The sequence below is a fragment of the Tinamus guttatus genome, unplaced genomic scaffold (assembly GCF_059628265.1).
Source record: "Tinamus guttatus ecotype Peru unplaced genomic scaffold, ASM5962826v1 Tinamus_guttatus_pri_ptg000710l, whole genome shotgun sequence".
NCBI classification, from domain to species: Eukaryota; Metazoa; Chordata; class Aves; order Tinamiformes; family Tinamidae; genus Tinamus; species Tinamus guttatus.
This window is the reverse complement of record NW_028289244.1, coordinates 3,854,075-3,871,663: the sequence shown is the minus strand read 5'-3', so window position 1 is coordinate 3,871,663 and position 17,589 is coordinate 3,854,075. Positions and strand designations below refer to the sequence as shown.

At 48.7% G+C, this 17,589-nt stretch overlaps 1 protein-coding gene across 2 annotated transcripts in view; it reads left to right on the top strand.

Annotated features, from left to right (window-relative positions):
• The window catches only part of RASGEF1C (RasGEF domain family member 1C), a 58,042-nt gene that overhangs the window by 28,254 nt on the left and 12,199 nt on the right, over nucleotides 1-17,589 (top strand). For both annotated transcript variants that reach the window (XM_088536755.1, XM_088536754.1), the window contains 5 exons: nucleotides 4,614-4,796; nucleotides 6,661-6,783; nucleotides 9,368-9,505; nucleotides 13,895-14,107; nucleotides 15,693-15,767. In XM_088536755.1, coding sequence (XP_088392881.1) covers nucleotides 4,620-4,796; nucleotides 6,661-6,783; nucleotides 9,368-9,505; nucleotides 13,895-14,107; nucleotides 15,693-15,767 — 726 coding nt within the window. In that variant the 5' untranslated portion in view covers nucleotides 4,614-4,619. The remainder of the gene's footprint in view (nucleotides 1-4,613; nucleotides 4,797-6,660; nucleotides 6,784-9,367; nucleotides 9,506-13,894; nucleotides 14,108-15,692; nucleotides 15,768-17,589) is intronic.

Genomic DNA, 17,589 nt, shown 5'->3' with positions numbered 1-17,589 from the left:
AATTTTACTCAGAAAAAAAAAGAAAGTTTTGCAGGCATCGCAAGGCTCCTCCTAACGTCCCCTCAGGGGCTGCCTTTTGCCACGATGCATTTTGGAAGTGTTCTGCCTGGTTTTCTTTCCTTTGCACAGGATTGCTCTGGACTCTTGGAGGTTTAGGTTGAGCAGAGGTTTTTTCTTTCCTATCTCAACACCTGAAGGCAGCTCCACGTGAGGGGGTTGCGAGTGAACCTGATAGAGGGGAGCGAGTGATTTGGAAAGGGAGATGACTTGGAGGTGAAAACCAGGTGGCATCAAAGGAAATCGAGTTTTCATATAAGTCTGATTAGATACCCAAAAACCAAAGTCCCTAAATTCTCCCCCTTCTCTTGTAATTCCATTCCTGTGAATCAGAGTAGAAGTGCCCCAGCCAATGCAAGGTGTGACTAGGAGAGCAGGAGAGGCACTGGCTTGTAGGTGTAATCACTGTCACTTAGTTTGGTTAAACGCTTTCTTCCCACCTTTCCAGTCCCTCAGTTCTTATCCCTGGCAATGCTTTTGTGTCGCTATGCTGCGTACATTCATTATATTCCTCATTTTACCGTTCCCAACATTATTGGGATTGACAGGTTGGGTTTTGTGCAATCTCACAACTCCATGGGCTGTAAATTGAATGTTTTATGGCGTGTTGAAAAGGTGAAAAGAAAGTTACATCTGCTATCAGTTTCCTAATTACATCAGCATCAAATGCATTAGGAGTTTGTTAATGCCAGTACTCTTGCTGGAGAAGAACATTTATAACCGTGGCCTTGACAAATGGAAGCAATTACTTTGCAGTGGTTTGTTTTTTGTTTTCTGAAACCCTTGAGTTTTTTTTCCCTCCTCCTTTCTCTGCTTCCCTCCTTACAAAAGGAAGAAAGGTCTGAATTTTAAGTCGTTATGATTATCTTGCTAGGATTTTTTCTTTTTTTCTTGTCTGCAGGGATGAATAGCTTGAAAATCACTAAAATTCATGTAGAAGAATGAGCACGTGTTGGCGCAGTCCCTGCTGCCGTGGTTTGGGCTGGCTGGAGGGGACTTGCTGCCGTGTTCCCTCTCGGCTTCTCCCCTTGCACCCGCTTGCAGGGGTGTCAGCGCGGCCCGTGTCCCCAGCCTGGTCCGTGTCCCCAGCCTGGTCCGTGTCCCCGGCCTGGTCCGTGTCTCTGGCCTGGTCCGTGTCCCCAGCGCGGCCGGTGTCCCCGCGCTGCCCTTGCAGCCCTCCCTCTCGGCAGGAGGCTCTTGGATCCCCTGTGCTCGAACCAGCCGCTCTTGCGCAGCGGGGCCTGTGCCCACGGCGAGGCCGGGCTCTATCAGCTACCTGAGCACTTCCTCTGTGTCCCCGCGGTGCCCGGGGACCTGCGGCAGTCACCGCGGCCAAGGTGGCCGTCAGGGAGCAACCTGGAGCTACGGCCTCGAAGTGCAGGAGCTCGTTTTTGCATCCAGCACCTGGAGAGCTGTGGAAGCCCTGACAGGATGAGCCCGTGGAAGTATCCGCAGCCTCATCCCAAACGCAGCTCTCTGTCCTTTTCAGCCATCATTGACAAAGCGTCTCCCTGCCAAATAACGTGGTTACTAACAGCAGGATCCCCCTGGCTCCGGGTGTTTCCTGCAGCCTGTCTGCAACGCTGTCGCTGAGGAGGGCCCCAGACCCGCACCCGCGGTGCAACCTGCTGCTCCCCGCCGGGTCTGCTTCTGCCTTTGGGCTTCAGCGGCAGCTCGGAGCTCCACGCTTTCTGTAGCTGCCTCTTTGGAGACTCCAGCTACATCTGGACCCGAGTTGATGAAGATGGTGCAGGGTCCAGACGGAATGGGGTGGGAGGCATCCCCTGCCTCTGTTCTCAGACCAGCACGAAGCTCTCCAGTCCCGCTAGGTCAGGGATATTTGTTCAAGTCTGTTGCCTTGCACTTGGTCTCGGGTCCCCCGTGCCCTCAGTGAACGCTCTGCTCGTGCTCAAAGACGTTGCCCGAGGTGCCCCAGTCCTTGCACGGAGGAGCCCACCGTACCCATGATGTTATCGGGACACCTTCCCCTGCCACCTCTCCAGCTCCCATAGTTTTGGTGGGAAATCTTCAAGATTCCATCCCTGAAGCAGGAAGGTTTCTATTTATTTTGCTAATCTGAAATTTAAGCAGGAAGGCAGGGAAGTGTGGAGCGCCGCTGCCTTCGTCACATCCCGGCTCGCCGCCTCCCTGAGAGAGGCAGAGCAGATGGAAGGCAGAGATGAAACAAAGATCAAAAGTAAACAGTGCAATTAAGCTTTTGATAAAAGGATAAAGCACTTATCACATCAAAGCCGCTGAAAAACACATTCAGTGTTTCCTGAACATTTCATGTCCACGTAAGCAGTAACTATACTTGCCATGGGGACGTTAGTGGCAGCGGCTGCTGGAGCTGGCGAGCGCTGACGAGGGGTTCGTGCTGTGGGTGCAACGTGAGACCAGGGAAACGGCAACAGGAGAGGGGATGGGTTTTGGTGGATAGTTGGCCCCACGTTACGTGCAAGGTTGGGCAGCTGCTTCCTTAACCCGTGTCCCCTCAGCTTTGGGCATGGAAAACCATTTCCTGGAGGTTTCGACGCACTTGCCGTGTGTTGCAAGTGCCGGGTTTGCCGCTGGCTTAGTCATCGTTTCATTCCAGTTTTTGACTCAGTGAATCAAGTCGTTGCGCAAATATTTTTGTGTAAGTAGCATAATTTGCAGAGAGAAGTGTCTTGTGGATTATGTGCCTTCCTCGGTGTTGGATACTGAGGTATCCAGTGGAGGAAAAAGGTTAAAAGGAATATATTGCTGTCACTTTTAAATTTCTTTGCCATTTGATTTCTTTGCAGTACTGAAAGGTATGTCAACCATGGCTGGACAGATGGCTTTATGCAGTTTTAAAAACAGTGGGAACCTTTACTTGCGTAGCATTACTATGTGTTTCATCAAGTTTTCTTATGAGATGCAAAAGTTGAGGCAATATCCTGTTCAGATATGTTCCTATTTGATAATAAAAAAGGCATTGACAGCAAGGGATTGCACTGTATAAATTTTTACTTGGAGCCCTCTATTTTACATTGAAATGAGGATGTGTCCTATAAATTCCGAATTGTTTTAACTTTTCTGGACAGCTGTATGTCCAGGAGATTTATTTCTTGATCTAAATGGATGCGTCATCTTTCTTGGGATTATTGCCATAGAAACAAGATGTAACATAGCATTGGCAATAGCAGATGGGATTTGGCAGTCTTTCCTATTTACTACACCAAGTTTGAGCTGTGTACAAAAAGCAGCAGTTAGTTGCTCTTGGAGTCTTATTGAACGAGCACATCTGCACGTTCATTAAAATTAAATATTTCAGCTTGCAGCCTGGCCTGGATGCCGTTTGGATGTTCTGGTCTTTAAGATAAAGTATATTCCCCAGAATATGGGCCCCGGGGCCGGAGGGCTATGGGATGGGCCTGGTCCTTCAACAGGCAGAGCTGGAGGCCAGGACGGGCTTCCAGGGCTGTTTAGGGGATAGAGACTGGTGCTTGGGTGCTTCCCTTTGGCATTTTCCCTCACCCCAAGGAAAATGAAATTTAGGAGCAGGTTGGCAGGTCGCAGAGGTGTTTGCAAAGATCTTGGCTGGGGCTGATGCGCTGGCGGATGGGGGAGTGAGAAAGAGCCTGGTCCTTCTCCATGATGCACCAATCTGGAAGCAAAGCAACTTTGCTCAACAGAAGGAAGAGTTAAAGTTGACTGTAAGCCACAAAATTGAGGTGAAGCCTGGAAAGTCATCCATTAGAGCCCAGAAAACTGAAATAAAAGGAGCTGGAAGGTGACTGCTGAGGTTGGATGGCCTCCTGTCAGAGGTGCTGTGTGTCCTGCAGCATGAGTGAAGTCGATGAGTGCTCAGGGTCTTTCTGAAACGTATATTTAGTGCCTAAGTATAGATCTAGGACTAAGTAACTTCAGGTTCCAAAAATAGTGCAAGTGTCTGGCTTTTCCCTCTTCCTCATTTCTCTTTGTTTTTCAATCTCTTCTCAGTTCCCATGTTCTCTCCTCCCTCCTCCTCTCTTTTCCTTGTGCATCCTCCGCTTGGCTGCCATGTTGTCCTGGGCCGGTCCCCCAGCGCTCAGGTGGCTCTGCTGCCCCTCGGCCCCTCTCGAGGCTCCTCTCGAGCCCTGCCTGGCACCTTCCTGCTCCTTCCCACCCTCAGTCCTCCCTGGCTTCTTCTCAGAGGGATGGAGCTTCCCAGCTCCTGCTCCATTCTCCTCGGACCTGCAGGATTCGAGTGCCGAGGATCTCACCGCCCCTGCTGGGGACTGCTCTGGGCCTCAGGGAAAGTTGGCCCAGACCTTGCCTGGAGTTGGGAGCCCAGAGCAGCCACTGTCATTTAGTGTCCTCAAAGCAGGCGCAAACTGTTCCATTTTTCTGTATTCCCTATCACAGGCGTCATCAGCTGGTGACCAGTGTAAAAGAGGGCCTCATGGAGGGTGTCGTGGAGGGATTGTGCTGATTTTGTGGACAGGGAACTCGTATTAGTGGTTTGTGTATTTTTTCAAGTCATCAGCAGCTGAGGCTCTGCTTGTAAATCCAGTAGATCTGTCCCTGACCCCAGTTTCTCTCTGTTGCAGGAAGGGATGCCCCAAACGCTGAGGTCTACCAGCATGTTTACCCCATGTGGCTTCAGCCCTCATCTACATACTTCGAAAGAAGACGAGCAAGGAGGACTGATCTTCCAGGATGGAAACCTTACCTCAGCCTCTCTGGATGCTCTAATCCAGCATCTTATACCCACCACTGATTACTACCCTGAAGTAAGCAATTCACAGCATAATAAACAGTTTAATTTTGATGAATTGGGACAGCGCTTTATGCAAAAAATGCAGATGTATTTAATTTTGAATTAAGAAGGCTTATGTAAAAATTGCATACATTTAAAGCTTGGTAAATTGATGCATGACTTTAAATGCTATTGCATTGCTCCGTAATTGCTTCCATGAAAGAGCAGTTCCCAAAGTTGATACTGTCTTTAAATAAGAGAAGAGGGGGAAAAAAAAGAAAAGCTGTGGTGATGATGAATTAGTGATTTAGCAGTAGGAGAACTTCAAAAATAGCAGCTCATCCCAGAGAGGTTTAGATGAAGATTGAAGCAAAAAAGTCTGAACTGGCATTAAATTAGCTGAATTTCAGCAGCTGCTAAAACCATCAAAGTTTTTCTGCACATATAAAGCATTCCCTCAGCGAAAATAGAGAAATTTTGATGACTTCTTAATTTACTTACCATTATATGGTTGTATGAGCAAAGTCTCTACAGTCACTGGACAGCAGAGCTCAGATCTTTGTTCCTTCAGTGAAAATTCAGTGGTTCTTCACTGATAGTATAAGGATCTACACTGAAAGCAGGTTTATGGTCCTACCAGCCATTGACTTCACTGTATTTGCACATCCTCAGTGGAATTCAGGGCAGAGTTTGGCTGGAAGACTTTTAAGTGCTAATGTGTCCCTATGGAAAGGCTTGTATTTCAAAGTGCCAGAGTAGCACTGGCTTCTGAGTTTAGAAGACCACTAAAGTTATCAATGCAGAACAGGCAGCATGTTTTAAATTAGCTGCAGCTCAGCTTCCGATCAGCTAAAAATACGTCATAAAGGAGCATATCAATTAAAAAAGAACAGAGAGGCAATCAAAGTGGGTAATGGCAAGATTGGACTGTGAGATTTTCAGTAGGCAATATATGATATGAAATAATTTCACCTACTGCTTGGGAGCAAGGCTAGGTCTGCCGAAAGGAAGATAATCCAGGCGCCAGGAAGGGTCAGGATGCGAAGGAACAAGGATTCATGCATACATTTTAAATTCTCCTCAGGAGTATTTTAAATAATCCCGTGACTTATCCAAGAGTCCTTCCTAGAGCTTCAGTGAAGCGGTGCTGTGCTCGATCCAGCCTGGCTGTTAGGAACAAATGTGGGAGTGAGCAGAAGGAGGGAGAGCTTCCCTAGTGCAGGCAGGGCGGGACGAGCAGGGGCTCCGGGGGGATGTTGCTGCTGGGGGGGGTCCCTGCAGCTCCCAGGCCGCGGGGCACCCCGAGCTGCGCTCGCTCCGCTCTCCCTGGCCTCCCTGTGTCCCAGCTCCTGCCGTCCCCTGCAGCCGCGCTGGCTCTTGCAGAGGGAGCTTGAGGGGCTCTTCCTGGCCCTCCACACAGCAGGTAGCCAAGGGTTTGGGCAGCGAGGGTGGAATTGGATGCCAGGAAGGGAGGAGCTGCCACCGGCTCGAGGGAGGTTTGAAGGGCAGCATGCAACCAGTTCCAGGGTCAGCAATCCAGACACCCAGCTCTGCAGCCCTGTCCCAGTGCCCCGCTATAAAAGAGTGGACTGTTTGCTCTAACAGGTTTTGCTGTTTAAAAGAAAGTGTAAACATTCAAAAGTTTATATTTCATAAACACAGAAGAGTGGATGTCCACCTGGCCGCCATGAGTCCCAGTGTGACTTATTGACACATGTGATGAAAAGCTGTTCCTGTCTAAGCAGGGACCGTGCTCTGGTGTCTGTATTACTTTTTGAGTGGGAAACTCTGTTTTGCAGTAGAAGCCTAGCAATAAACACGGAGTTCAGGGGGTTCCTGGCTAATCTTAGTCACTGGGTGGCTGCCTTACAGCAGCTCTGCTTGTCTCTTTTCTGCAGAAAGCCTATATCTTTACATTCCTGCTGAGTTCCAGGCTCTTCATCGAACCTCACGAGCTTCTGTCCCGAGTCTGTCACAAGTGCATTGAGCAGCAGCGGCTGGATGACCCGGTGCTGGACAAGGTTAGTTTGGATTTATGGCAAAAAAACATGAGGTATTTTCAAGGGACAGAGAGGCCTTGGGCTCCCTTTGGGTTGAACAGAAGTGTTCTCATAAGGGCAGTAGTGCTGCAATCCTGACACTGAGGCATCCTAGTATGAGTGCTCAAGAGCGATGCTGCAGGCACTACTCACTGTGAATCCTTTTCCAGTTTCCCTTTCCCTGTCTCAGTCTTCCCAGGTGATTTTCCTCCTTACCTCTGTAAGGCTCTGGTGAGGCCTGCAGGACACGAGGAGGTAGGATGCAAGCACAACCCTCTCCGTCGCCGCTGTCAGCACAGCCCTCTCCATTTCTCCTTTTTGCCTTTCTCATTTCTGCCCTTTTGCTTTCTTGCCCCCAGTACAGTGCGAAACAGCCCCCTGGGCCTTCCCGGTCGCTGTGAGGGCAGCGTGAGGGCACGCGGCTCCCCACGGCCCTTCCCCTGCCGGGCCGGCCGCGCTGCGGAGCAGGGCTCCGTCTGGCACTCCGGGAGCTGCCGCAGCGGCGACGCTCCAGCGAGCTAACGAGACGGGAAAATCCAAGCTGTTCCTGCCGCTCTGCTCCTCCCAATTTGCCCACGGACTGAGCAGACAGATACAGTGGGTGACAAAACACGTGCCTCCTCTGGCAATCCGAAAGGCACTGCGGGCGAGACGGATCCCCTTGTTCAGTGCCAGGCTCCACTTGGCTCTCCTTGGGGTGTTGATGAAAACCTGTCCAGTACATTGCCTGGAGCAGGAGATGGATATCTGCAGTGCAGTGGAGGAGAGACAAACAGGCATCAGTTGCAATTTTCCAAAAAAATAAAAAAAGCAAAACCTCAAACAGAAACCTCAAACAGATCCTGTCTCAGGATCAACCTTCCCAGCTTTGAAACGCAGTGTTTTGGGCATCCAGAACCGCATCAGTCACCATCACATGAGCACATGGGCTTGTTCCTGCCCGGCCGGTGGCACGGGTGCCGGAGCGGCTCCTTCCCTGCGTGAGCCGCCCGGGAGAGGCGGATCCGGCGGCGCGTGCGGCCCGAGGGCAGTTTGGAAATGTGTTCCAGGTGCAGCGCCCAAGCCCTTTTCCTGAGATGCGAGATGTTCTGTTCCCTAAGGCGGCTGCTTTGCCTGAAGCACCTTTATGAGGATTCAGATGTGGGCACCGCAGACTGCTGCTGCCTGTCAGACTTTCCAAGAAATGAGAGGCATTATCTTATTACCTAATTACAGAAATACTCCCAATCTGCCCCAAGTGCAGCAGCATTTTGAGCAGCCCTGTCGTAATGCACAGTTGGTGGCACCCGGCTGGTTTTGTGTCCCTGACAGTGGGGCTGGCTTTGAAACTGCAGCTGCACACGAGTGACCTCCCATCCCCTGAGCCGTGGCCGGTGCCTTGCGCAGAGCCCTCTCCTCGGATTCACAGCAGCAGTTTACACAGCTGGAGCAAACGCATCCCCGGACCTTTGTAGTTTCCAAGAAAGCTTTCCTTTTAGTAGCCACCTGCTGGTCTTTGAGCGTGAGTTTAATGCCAGCTGACAGCAGTTATTTTTAGAGATGCGGTTCATTGAAACCTGTTGTTGGTGGAAAGCTGAAAAATGCATTTTAACCACCGTGGTTGAAAAGCAGAGCTCTGTGGAGCTCAAGAGTATAATTTTTCCTGATTACAGGGTACACTTGAGCTACAGTACGTATGCAGAAGAAGGCTGTTTGTTTTGGTGTGTGTTTTCTGTAAATAAAAATACAGTTTATTGTTCAACGCAATTTCCTCTTTCCGTGTTCTCGGATAACGGAGGATGAAAGCTTTGGAAGCAGCCCCTGTGCCAGGGGATTGACACTATACAAAGGCACCAGGAGTGCTGTTCCCTCCCTCTCCCTTCCTGCCCCAGACTATTCATCCCCAGCATCATCCCCAGGCTGTTCCTGCTGCTGCAGATCCTCCAGCAAAAGCAAAGTGGGCAGCAGCTGTGGGTTACATGAGTGGGTGTCCTTATCGTGTCATATTCCTGTGGGAAGAAGGCAACGTTATCAGGAGTCCAGGGAAAGGTACTAACGTGCCCGTGTTTTGTCTGTTTTTTCTTCCTTGTGTTACATCTCCCAGTGGTCCCTAAGCAGTGCATCCCCCTGGCAGACAGCAAAGAAGCAAAAGACTCACCTCTTTGTTGGTCAAGGAATAACGTTGCAACCAGTCCTTCAGGAAAGGATGAAAGCGTAGGAGGGTTGTGGGGAGGAACATCTGGTTCAAATCAGCAAAAAGGCCAGATGTTTTAAAATAAGGTATTAAGGTTGCACCAACAAAATATGTCCATTCAACCATAAACTGGCCAATTGCATGGGCAAAATACATAAATCTGCATGTAAAGCAGACAGTTGTGCATGCATATAGAGACTGGTACATCTTGCATGCAGAAATGTGTCAGTTGTGCACCAGACTATTTGTTTGCATGCGTGGAGATTTTGCAGGTGCAACCGTAAGTGCCTTCTTTGAAAATTTGGCCCTGCGTTCAGTGAGACACATATTTGCTGAGACTTAAACGAGTCAGGACGTTTCAATCCCTGTCCTTCACTCTGGTTTCCTTTTCAGGCACGGATCAGAAAATTTGGACCCAAAATCTTACAGTTGCTGACGGAGTGGACAGAAACATTCCCGTATGATTTTCAGGAAGAACGGATGATCGGCCATCTGAAAGACATGATTCACAGGATAGCCCCGTGTGATGAGGTGAGGATGTCTGGCTGGGAACGTTGCTTGGAGATTTTAAATTCATTTATCTTACTTGGTTCCTCCTGCTTTTTCTTCTGTTACTTCCCATGTTCTGTTCTGAAATCTAATTTTCCATTCCTTGGCTTACAGCTCTTCACAGTCTGTGTTATTTTATTTATTTATTTATTGGAAACAATTTTTGTTTTTTTTCATTATCTTTTTATTAGTGCATTCCTTGTGCGTTCCTGTCCTGGGCAAAACATGTCACAGGCTCCATGCTAGGGCTGGTTTGTCCTATAACGCTGGGACCCAGGAACAGAGTGAGCAGATACAGAGCAGCAGTCTCCGATCACAGCCTCACTAACGCCCCTGGGATGCACATTAAAGACCACAGGATCTATGAGGACCAGTCTGTTTTGCTGCCCTGGAGAGGGAGCAAGGGATAGTCTTTATGTTTTTTTAAAAAAAATTGTTTATGGACATGTGGGTTCTCTGCATACAAGTGGCAAAAGGGAGCAGCTTGTGGCGTGCTGGGCAGAAGTTCTCTCTAGGCAGTTGTAGAGGTTCCCTCTTGGTGATCAAATACACAGAGTACGTGCGCAGCAGGGCAGGACCCAGCGAGCAGAGCCTCTGCCTCAGTTCAGGTGGGTGAACCCCTTAAATTAATCCAGAGACATTAAACACACCACGAAGCAAAGCCCATGAAATAATAAGGATACGGGCAAACAGCGCATTGAGAGTCTCTAATTACCTCTGGGTTAACCATGAGACGTGGAAGAATTCAGCTCGATTGGCTACGTCAGGGCCTGGCTTGAGGCCGTGGATGTGAGCAGCTCCGTGCAGCAGAAAGGCTGGAGAGAGGAGAGACAATTAGCAGGGCTGCAGCAGAACGGGATGAAATGGGACCCTCCTACCCGCATGAAACACAAGAGAAATGGAAATAGCTGCTGCTGGGCAGGGCTGGCATCAGCGCTGGCGCTTGGGGCTCCGGACGTGTCAGAGGAGCTGGAGGGAACAGAAAGGGCTGCCCCAAAGGGCCAGGGTGGCCTTGACCCCCCTGCGGGAGGGAGGTGACCGTCCTGCCGCCTCCCTTAAACTCTGTTCCCGAGGAAGGGCCCTCATGGAAAACCTTTGGCAGGCAAAGCTGCCCTTTGCTGCACACGCCAGTGTTCACACGTGTGCCCATGCCCGAGGTGCTCAGCCTGGAGCAGGTCCAAATCATTGCTTTTCAAATGTTACCAGGCACCATAATTGCAAGTGATTTTGCCTGAGTGAAATCAATAATTAATTTAAGGAACAGCTTATATCCTGCAGATGTTTATTTTCTTTGAGGGACAGCATGAAAGAGGGGCTGTGCCCAGTAGTTGTTTGCAAGAAAGTTGTTCCCATCGTGAATCACAGAAATTAAAGATCCGGAGATTTGTTAGGTCATCTGGTCTGGGTAGGTTAATGCAGGATTTTCCCCTCCACTGTATGTTCCTGTCCTTTATGTAGTCCCCTTCCTAAAGGCTCTGTGATGTTTTTATAAGGGTGTCCATGCTGGGAAGCATTTCTTAGTAAGTGCTGTGATTTGCATTTAGAGTTAGAAATTTTAATTAAAATTTGAGCTCCTAAGCCACCTGCTGAGACCTGCTGTCTTCAGAGGAACTTTCTCAGTTAAGAAGGAAACATTTTCTTTAAATATTAAACAGTAGCTTGCTTCTTTTGACTGTTAATGTGGGAGTGAAGAAAAATAGGTTGATAGCGAGTCCAGCACGCAGCCCCCATAAGGGCGTTCGCTTTGTGGCAAGGTAATTACCAGCATGTCAAAGGTAATGAAAAAAGTCGTTTTGGCTTTGTGAATATATTTTAAAGAAGGCAGGAAACACTTTTAAAAGGAGAAAAAAATGTTGTGTTTCTTTTCTTGCTTTCTTTCTTTTTTTTTCCTTTCTTTCTTTTTTTATTCCTCTTCCAATATTCCCAGAAAAGCCTTCAGGGAAAGGGTGCACTCAGCAAACTTGCAGAGTCTCTTTAAAAGCTCTAATTTATGAATAATCTTTTGTGTTCATTAAATGTCTGATTTATTTCATTCTCCCTTGCTGATTGGCCTACCTGAATCATCATTTACTATTGTCTGTATATATTTTTGTGCCATATTTTCTGCAGAACTAGGTGAAACTAGATCTCTTGATGAGGGCTTATTGAGGGACTTGCTGATATACTTTGTCTTTCAAGCAATTTTGTGCTGTTGCTGGCTTTTCACCGAAACAGCGAAGAATTTGGTGCCGCACAGACATGGCTGGTCAAAGATTTCCCATCCAAAGTGCATTTTGAAAGAGAACTGAGTTTCCAGCTTAAAGTTTTTGAGCAAAAATACCTGATAGTCTGTAGAAAACTTTGATGTCAGTGCTCCCCGCAAAAAATAATTCCCTCATTTCTCAAAATGTGCTCATGAAATACCAAAATATGTCACCACTTGAATTTCCACTAAAGAATAATATTCTGTTCAGAGAGTTTCAAAGGAGGTTTGCAAACAGACGTGGCACGTGAACCAGAGAAGCGTTTGGATGCTGTTCAGTGCGGGGGGTCCAGGCTGCCCTTTGGAAATCATGGGGTTGAGCATCTGTTCGAGGGAGGGTTCATGCGGAGCAGGCCTGGCAGCCTCTCCTCCTGGGAGCCCGGGTACGTCAGCAGCAGATGATATTGAAAGAATGGTTCCTAATTTCCCAGGAATTACTTCAGGTAATGGTGGTTTCACTATTCCCCACTCCTCTGTGATTTGCCTCTGAATGGAACATGTGTTGAACATTTTCCCAGAGCAGTCCCTCCTGCCTTCAAGGTATTTATTTCATTTTGGGCTTGTCAGCTGTATTTTGCAAAATAGCCTGACCACATCCTGCTCGCTGGACCATGCCCAGCCCAAAGGGCATCTTCCATGGGTGAAATAAGAGGTACTCAGTAATGCCAGTTCTTCTGCTAGAAGAGTCATATGGGTGTTACAAAGTCTTGCAGCAAAAGTGGAAGCACTTGGGGTGTTCTGAGGGTTTCCAGCCTCTGACCTGAGTGAAAACGGGGCAGGTGAGAGCATGTTGTTATGGGGCGTGAAGCAGTAGGATGTTTGCAGACGGGATCCTGTTTGGTGAGAAGAACACTGAGCCTGGCCCGGGTAGGTCGGACACCTCACCACGAGTGTTGTCAACACCGGCCACGTCAGACTGTCCACGGGCTAGGGGAGACTGAAGCCAAAGGCTGTATCTGAGGCGTGGGGTTCAGGAGTGTTTTCCAGGTGTTCCTTTGGGCTGTATCAGTGTGTGTGACACAGGTGTGTGTCGGTTTGCAGGGAAGGCCCCTTCCGGACAAGCTGCTGCCGGGGGGATCACGGCTGCACGGAGGGAGCACAAATAGAGCAGAGCTGGGCTCTGTGCCAGCGTGCGTGCTGCCCTGGCTGCTCTATAGACCGGTGCTAGCAGCGACTTGCTGCAGCCCGGGGGGATTGGGAGAGGGCATCTCTGCCCTGTGTCCGTGTGCTGGGACGGGCAGCTCCCCGTGGGCAGCAGCCAGGCTGCTCTCCAACAAGGACCGTCCCACGTGGCTGATGCTCCTTTCTCCTCCAGGGAGAGCCCATGAGGTCTCGTTCTTCAGCAGGGTGAAGCCACCCTCTGCTCCACATGAGTCCTTAGCCCAAGGACTTTTTCAATTAATTATTTCTTTAGAGCCCATCCACCTGTTCTCTCATTTATCTCAGCTTTATAGAGTCTGCAGCTGTCAGTCATGAAGAGTTGAAGGCATTTCATCCTCCGTGGCCAGCGGCTCCACTTACTGTTCGTGAAGAGCTGTTGAAGCTCTCAGAGCAACCTGAGCACCTTGGTAATGATCATCCTGCTGAGCGCGGCTGTGCTTGGAATACGATATGAGCCTCCCCCAAGAGCAATTAACATTTGGGGTATTAAATACTCAGAGCTCTGCAATGCTCAGCCTTCTCCAACAGTAGGAATAAGGGTGTGTTTCGGCTGCTCTCAACTCGAAGGAATGGCGAGTTTATCACTAGAACAATTTCTTATTCTGAGTAAATAGGGATTTACCAGGAAGCATTAAGAGCTAAGTGCTGGCCAAGAATTCCCCCTAACAGAAAGGATGGGGACCTCTTTTTTGGCATTACCCTCTGATCCCACCAGCTCTGGTGTTGGCAGAATTGTGCTAGGACTGCAGCCAGCCCAGCCCACCTGCTCTGGGCTGCAGCCTGGCTCTTGGTCCAGAGCACAGAACTGTAATTAAGGCAACTGCGTATTCTGAAATAGGCTCATGGAAAATAAAGTGGTAACCTGTTGCTGGCTTAGAAGTATTTTGCAGTAGGGAAGTTCAACGTAAAAATACTCTATTATCAAGTTCTGTGGGTAGTTTATATTTCTTTCTCTCTCCATTTACCAGGCCTACTGGAAAAAAATGAATCAGCTTTTGCAAACCCTGAATCAGAAGCTTGCAACCCTCAGCCATGGGCAAGAAGGGATTGTCAAGATTAGTGCTGCTGTCTCAGATAAGCTGGTTGCCTTTAAAAACAAGCCCCCGTCAATCCAGAGGGAAATCCTGAGTGTGTGCAGTGACCCCTACACGCTGGCGCAGCAGCTCACGCACGTGGAGTTGGTAAGTGGGAATGGTTTCCAACTGCTGTGGTCCCCAGCAGTGCTGCAGCACGGCTCATGCTGTGTCAGCACTGCAGGAGGAGGTCGGTTTTGACAGGTTAAGAGATGCTTGAGAATGAAGAGGTGCATCAGAGTGTTTCTGTGTGTATCTTGGAACATGTCACTTCAGCTCATATATTGTGAGATGTGAGTTGTATTCCCAGAACTTCATTTTGTTGACCTCTCTAAGATGCTCGAGCCTCACAACCTGAAGGTTTTATTGAAACGGTTGATTTTTAGCTCTTCTATTAACTGGGAAGAAATTTTAGCAGTTCAAAACCATTCCTGCAGACACACAAAGCATCCGAGTTGCCTAATGTGTTCTTTGTTTTTCCCCTTGGGAATTTCTGCATGCTCATACAAGGATGTGAGAGCATTTTGCAGGCCATAGTATTACTGTTATAGGCTGGGGAAAGAGCTGTGCAAATAAGATGTAAATGGCCCAAGACGCAGGGATAAAAAGGAGACTGATCTCCATTTTATCCATCTTCTGACATGCAGACCATTGAGTTTTCCAGGCTGTGCTGCCCCACCAATAGCTCAGTCACTAGTGGTAGTGTCTTCTGCTCGCAGAAGATGGGAGTGATCTTTTCTCCCCTTTTCATAGCCTGAACTGAATTGTGCTGATGAGCAGAAGCAGAAGTCAAAGGGAGTTAAGACACGTGTATGAAATGGGGCACTGAGGGCCTAGTTCATTAAGCAATAGGCTAAATAGTCTCAGCAGCAGCCAGACTCAGTGTAATTAATCACAGTGCTAACTGCTGTAAAACACCATAGCTCATGTCACTTTTTTTCTCAACAGGTTTGAGATTTATGGATATGATAGATGTCAAGTCGGAAATAGCTGGGGTAGAGGGGAAGCAATTTCCATGGTGGCAAAGGAGCTTCGTTAGCTGTTGGGTCAAGGACAACCTGGTGCATGACCGTGTGCTCCAGGAGCGCAGGAGAGCGGAGCAGATGGACTGTCCCTCCCGTGTTCTTGATTTACTGTTGGTTTGGGTAGTGCCAGGGACGCTGCCCTGTAGCTAATGCCTCTAATGGGAGCAGATGCATCTCCATGGCCTTCCTTCCCTGGCACCATCGGAGCTTCCCGGATAGGGAGGTGGGTTTGGAGCCCCGGGTGTGCCGAGGAGCTCGGCATTGCCCTGCTTGCTGGATCGCAGCATTCCTGCTGTTTGAACGGCTGGGAAGCAAGGCTGCTGGGCAGTGCTGCCCACAGCAGGGCCGTGGCAGCACTAAAGCACAGAGCCAGGGTCTCCTGGCTCCCAGATGGGGCCTTGTGCGTCCAGCACCTTTCTCTGTGCAGCAGAGGGGCTTTTACTGCACCGTCTCAATAACGAGACATTTTTATTCTCATTCTCCTCTTTCTGCCGAAGTAACTCTGATTGCTCTTATGAATTTTAATGTCTGGTGCTAGTTGGCTGTCTACCAGTTCAGTGACACCCTTTCAAAGCTGACAGATAACAGGAGTGTCTTACCAAAAGAAACAGAGGAGATTCTGGGGTGCTTTCTTATTGCTCTCTCTCTCTTTTTTTCCCCTCTAAAAGGAGAGGCTAAGTCACATTGGACCCGAGGAATTTGTGCAGGCGTTTGTCCATAAAGACCCTTTGGATGGCACCAAGGTATGATTTGTGTGCGTGCAAAATGTCTCCCGCGGTAGCCGTGTTTGTTCCAGCTTGTGGAATGCTCTGAGGAGATCCAAAAGAAGAGGGCCTGGGGCCCAGGTCAAGCAGGAGAAGACCTGTGGGCAGACACCGATATTCTCACTGTGGGGACAGCACCTTCTGTAGAGCTCCCTCGTTGGCAGCTCTTTGCCATTCCTTCCTGATGAGAACGTGTCCCAGCCGGAGACAGCCAGCATCCCCATGTCCTGGCCTCCGGATCATTCCTCCTAACGTGTTTTTATCGGGACAGACGGCCTGTGGCTGCGCAGGACCAGGAATGTCGGTTCCCAGTGATGGAGGCGCATAGACTTTGGCCGTGATGTAACGCCCACAGTGTGTGCCCAGACACCACAGTCATGAGTCAGTGCGTCATGAATCAACGTACTCATCTCTCTCCACACAATAGCTTTTAACCCAGAGCACTGTAGGGAGCAGAGTGTCTGACCAGGACTTCATCCAAAGTCCGGAGAAGCCAGTTGGAGCCTTTTCACTGATTCTAGTGGGGTTTGAAGCAGCACTTCAGTGAGTGTCTCAATAAGGAAAAACAGTTCCTGGCCAGAGAGTGAAAGTCTGACATGTCACATAATGCCAGAAAAGAAAGGGAGTGGAAAATTCATCCTCAGAACTGCATATGGGCTCCCACCGTGATCATACATTAATGGCAGAATTTCATCTTTTGATTCTGAAAATAACAACAATACCTCTGTTTATAGTTCTGTCCAAAGCAAATAATTTGTATCGATGAAGAGATGGATGGATGGATAAAAAGTGCAACACTGGGCTCCTCTAATTGAAATTCTGGAAATTTTGCACTTGTTTGCCGAGAGAGGGGAGTGGGCAGAGCTGTTGTTCCAGGTATTCTGAACATTGATCATGTCCTTTAGGTAGGAACCCTCAGATATCTAATATGTGTCAGAAATATGAAAGCTCTGAGTGCCATAAAAATAACTGTCATTATTAGTAAAAAACTTCACAGAAATCCGTGTTGAGGGAAATGCGTTCTTGGGCTTAGATGAGTATTAAAGAGACTTCCTTAATGGCAAATTTTACTGTTGGAGCTTTTGATCACTAAGGAAATGACATCTATTATCAGCTTAGCCACCACAAGTCAAATTTTAGTCAAGAGTCCTGGGGCGAGAAGAATTCTGTCTCTTTTTGATACTGTTAGTATCAAATTACCGTTAGTAATTTTGCTGCCTCCATAGGAGCTGCCAGGGTATCAAAGACAGACTAAAAATCGCCTCATTTTAGACAGAATCAGGGAACTTGCAGTTAAGCATTTTATGCTCAGATTTAATGACAATAAAATCATTCTGCCACTTGGAAAAGAGCAGCTCAGCCAGTTCCCAATACCACAGTGCCCAGGAACAGCTCCTGCAGTCTCCTGCTGCCAGGAGAAGGAAGGAGCGAGGATGGAGGAGGAATCCTGGGCTCTGGTGCGGAGCTGCTGGACTGTCCATAGTGAGAATGACCCACCCTACAATGACCAACTTACTGGTGGCTCCAGCCCCCTGGCTCTCCCCACACTGGTGACCACAGGTGGCAATTAATGAGCTTAATGAGTCGCTTGTGAGCTTCAAGAAGTGGCTTCCTGGGGGGGCACATGCTTTTGGCTGAAAGGCAGCAACTAGGCTTAGTGTTTCTTGGGCCTTACACCACAAGAGCTTTGCGTTTTCCTGTCACCTCCGTGTCATCGTGTTGTACCTGGGAGGATGAGATTGCGGTGCCAGCACAGAGGAGTATTAAGATGTGAAGAGAAATGAAGGATACGAAGTAAACA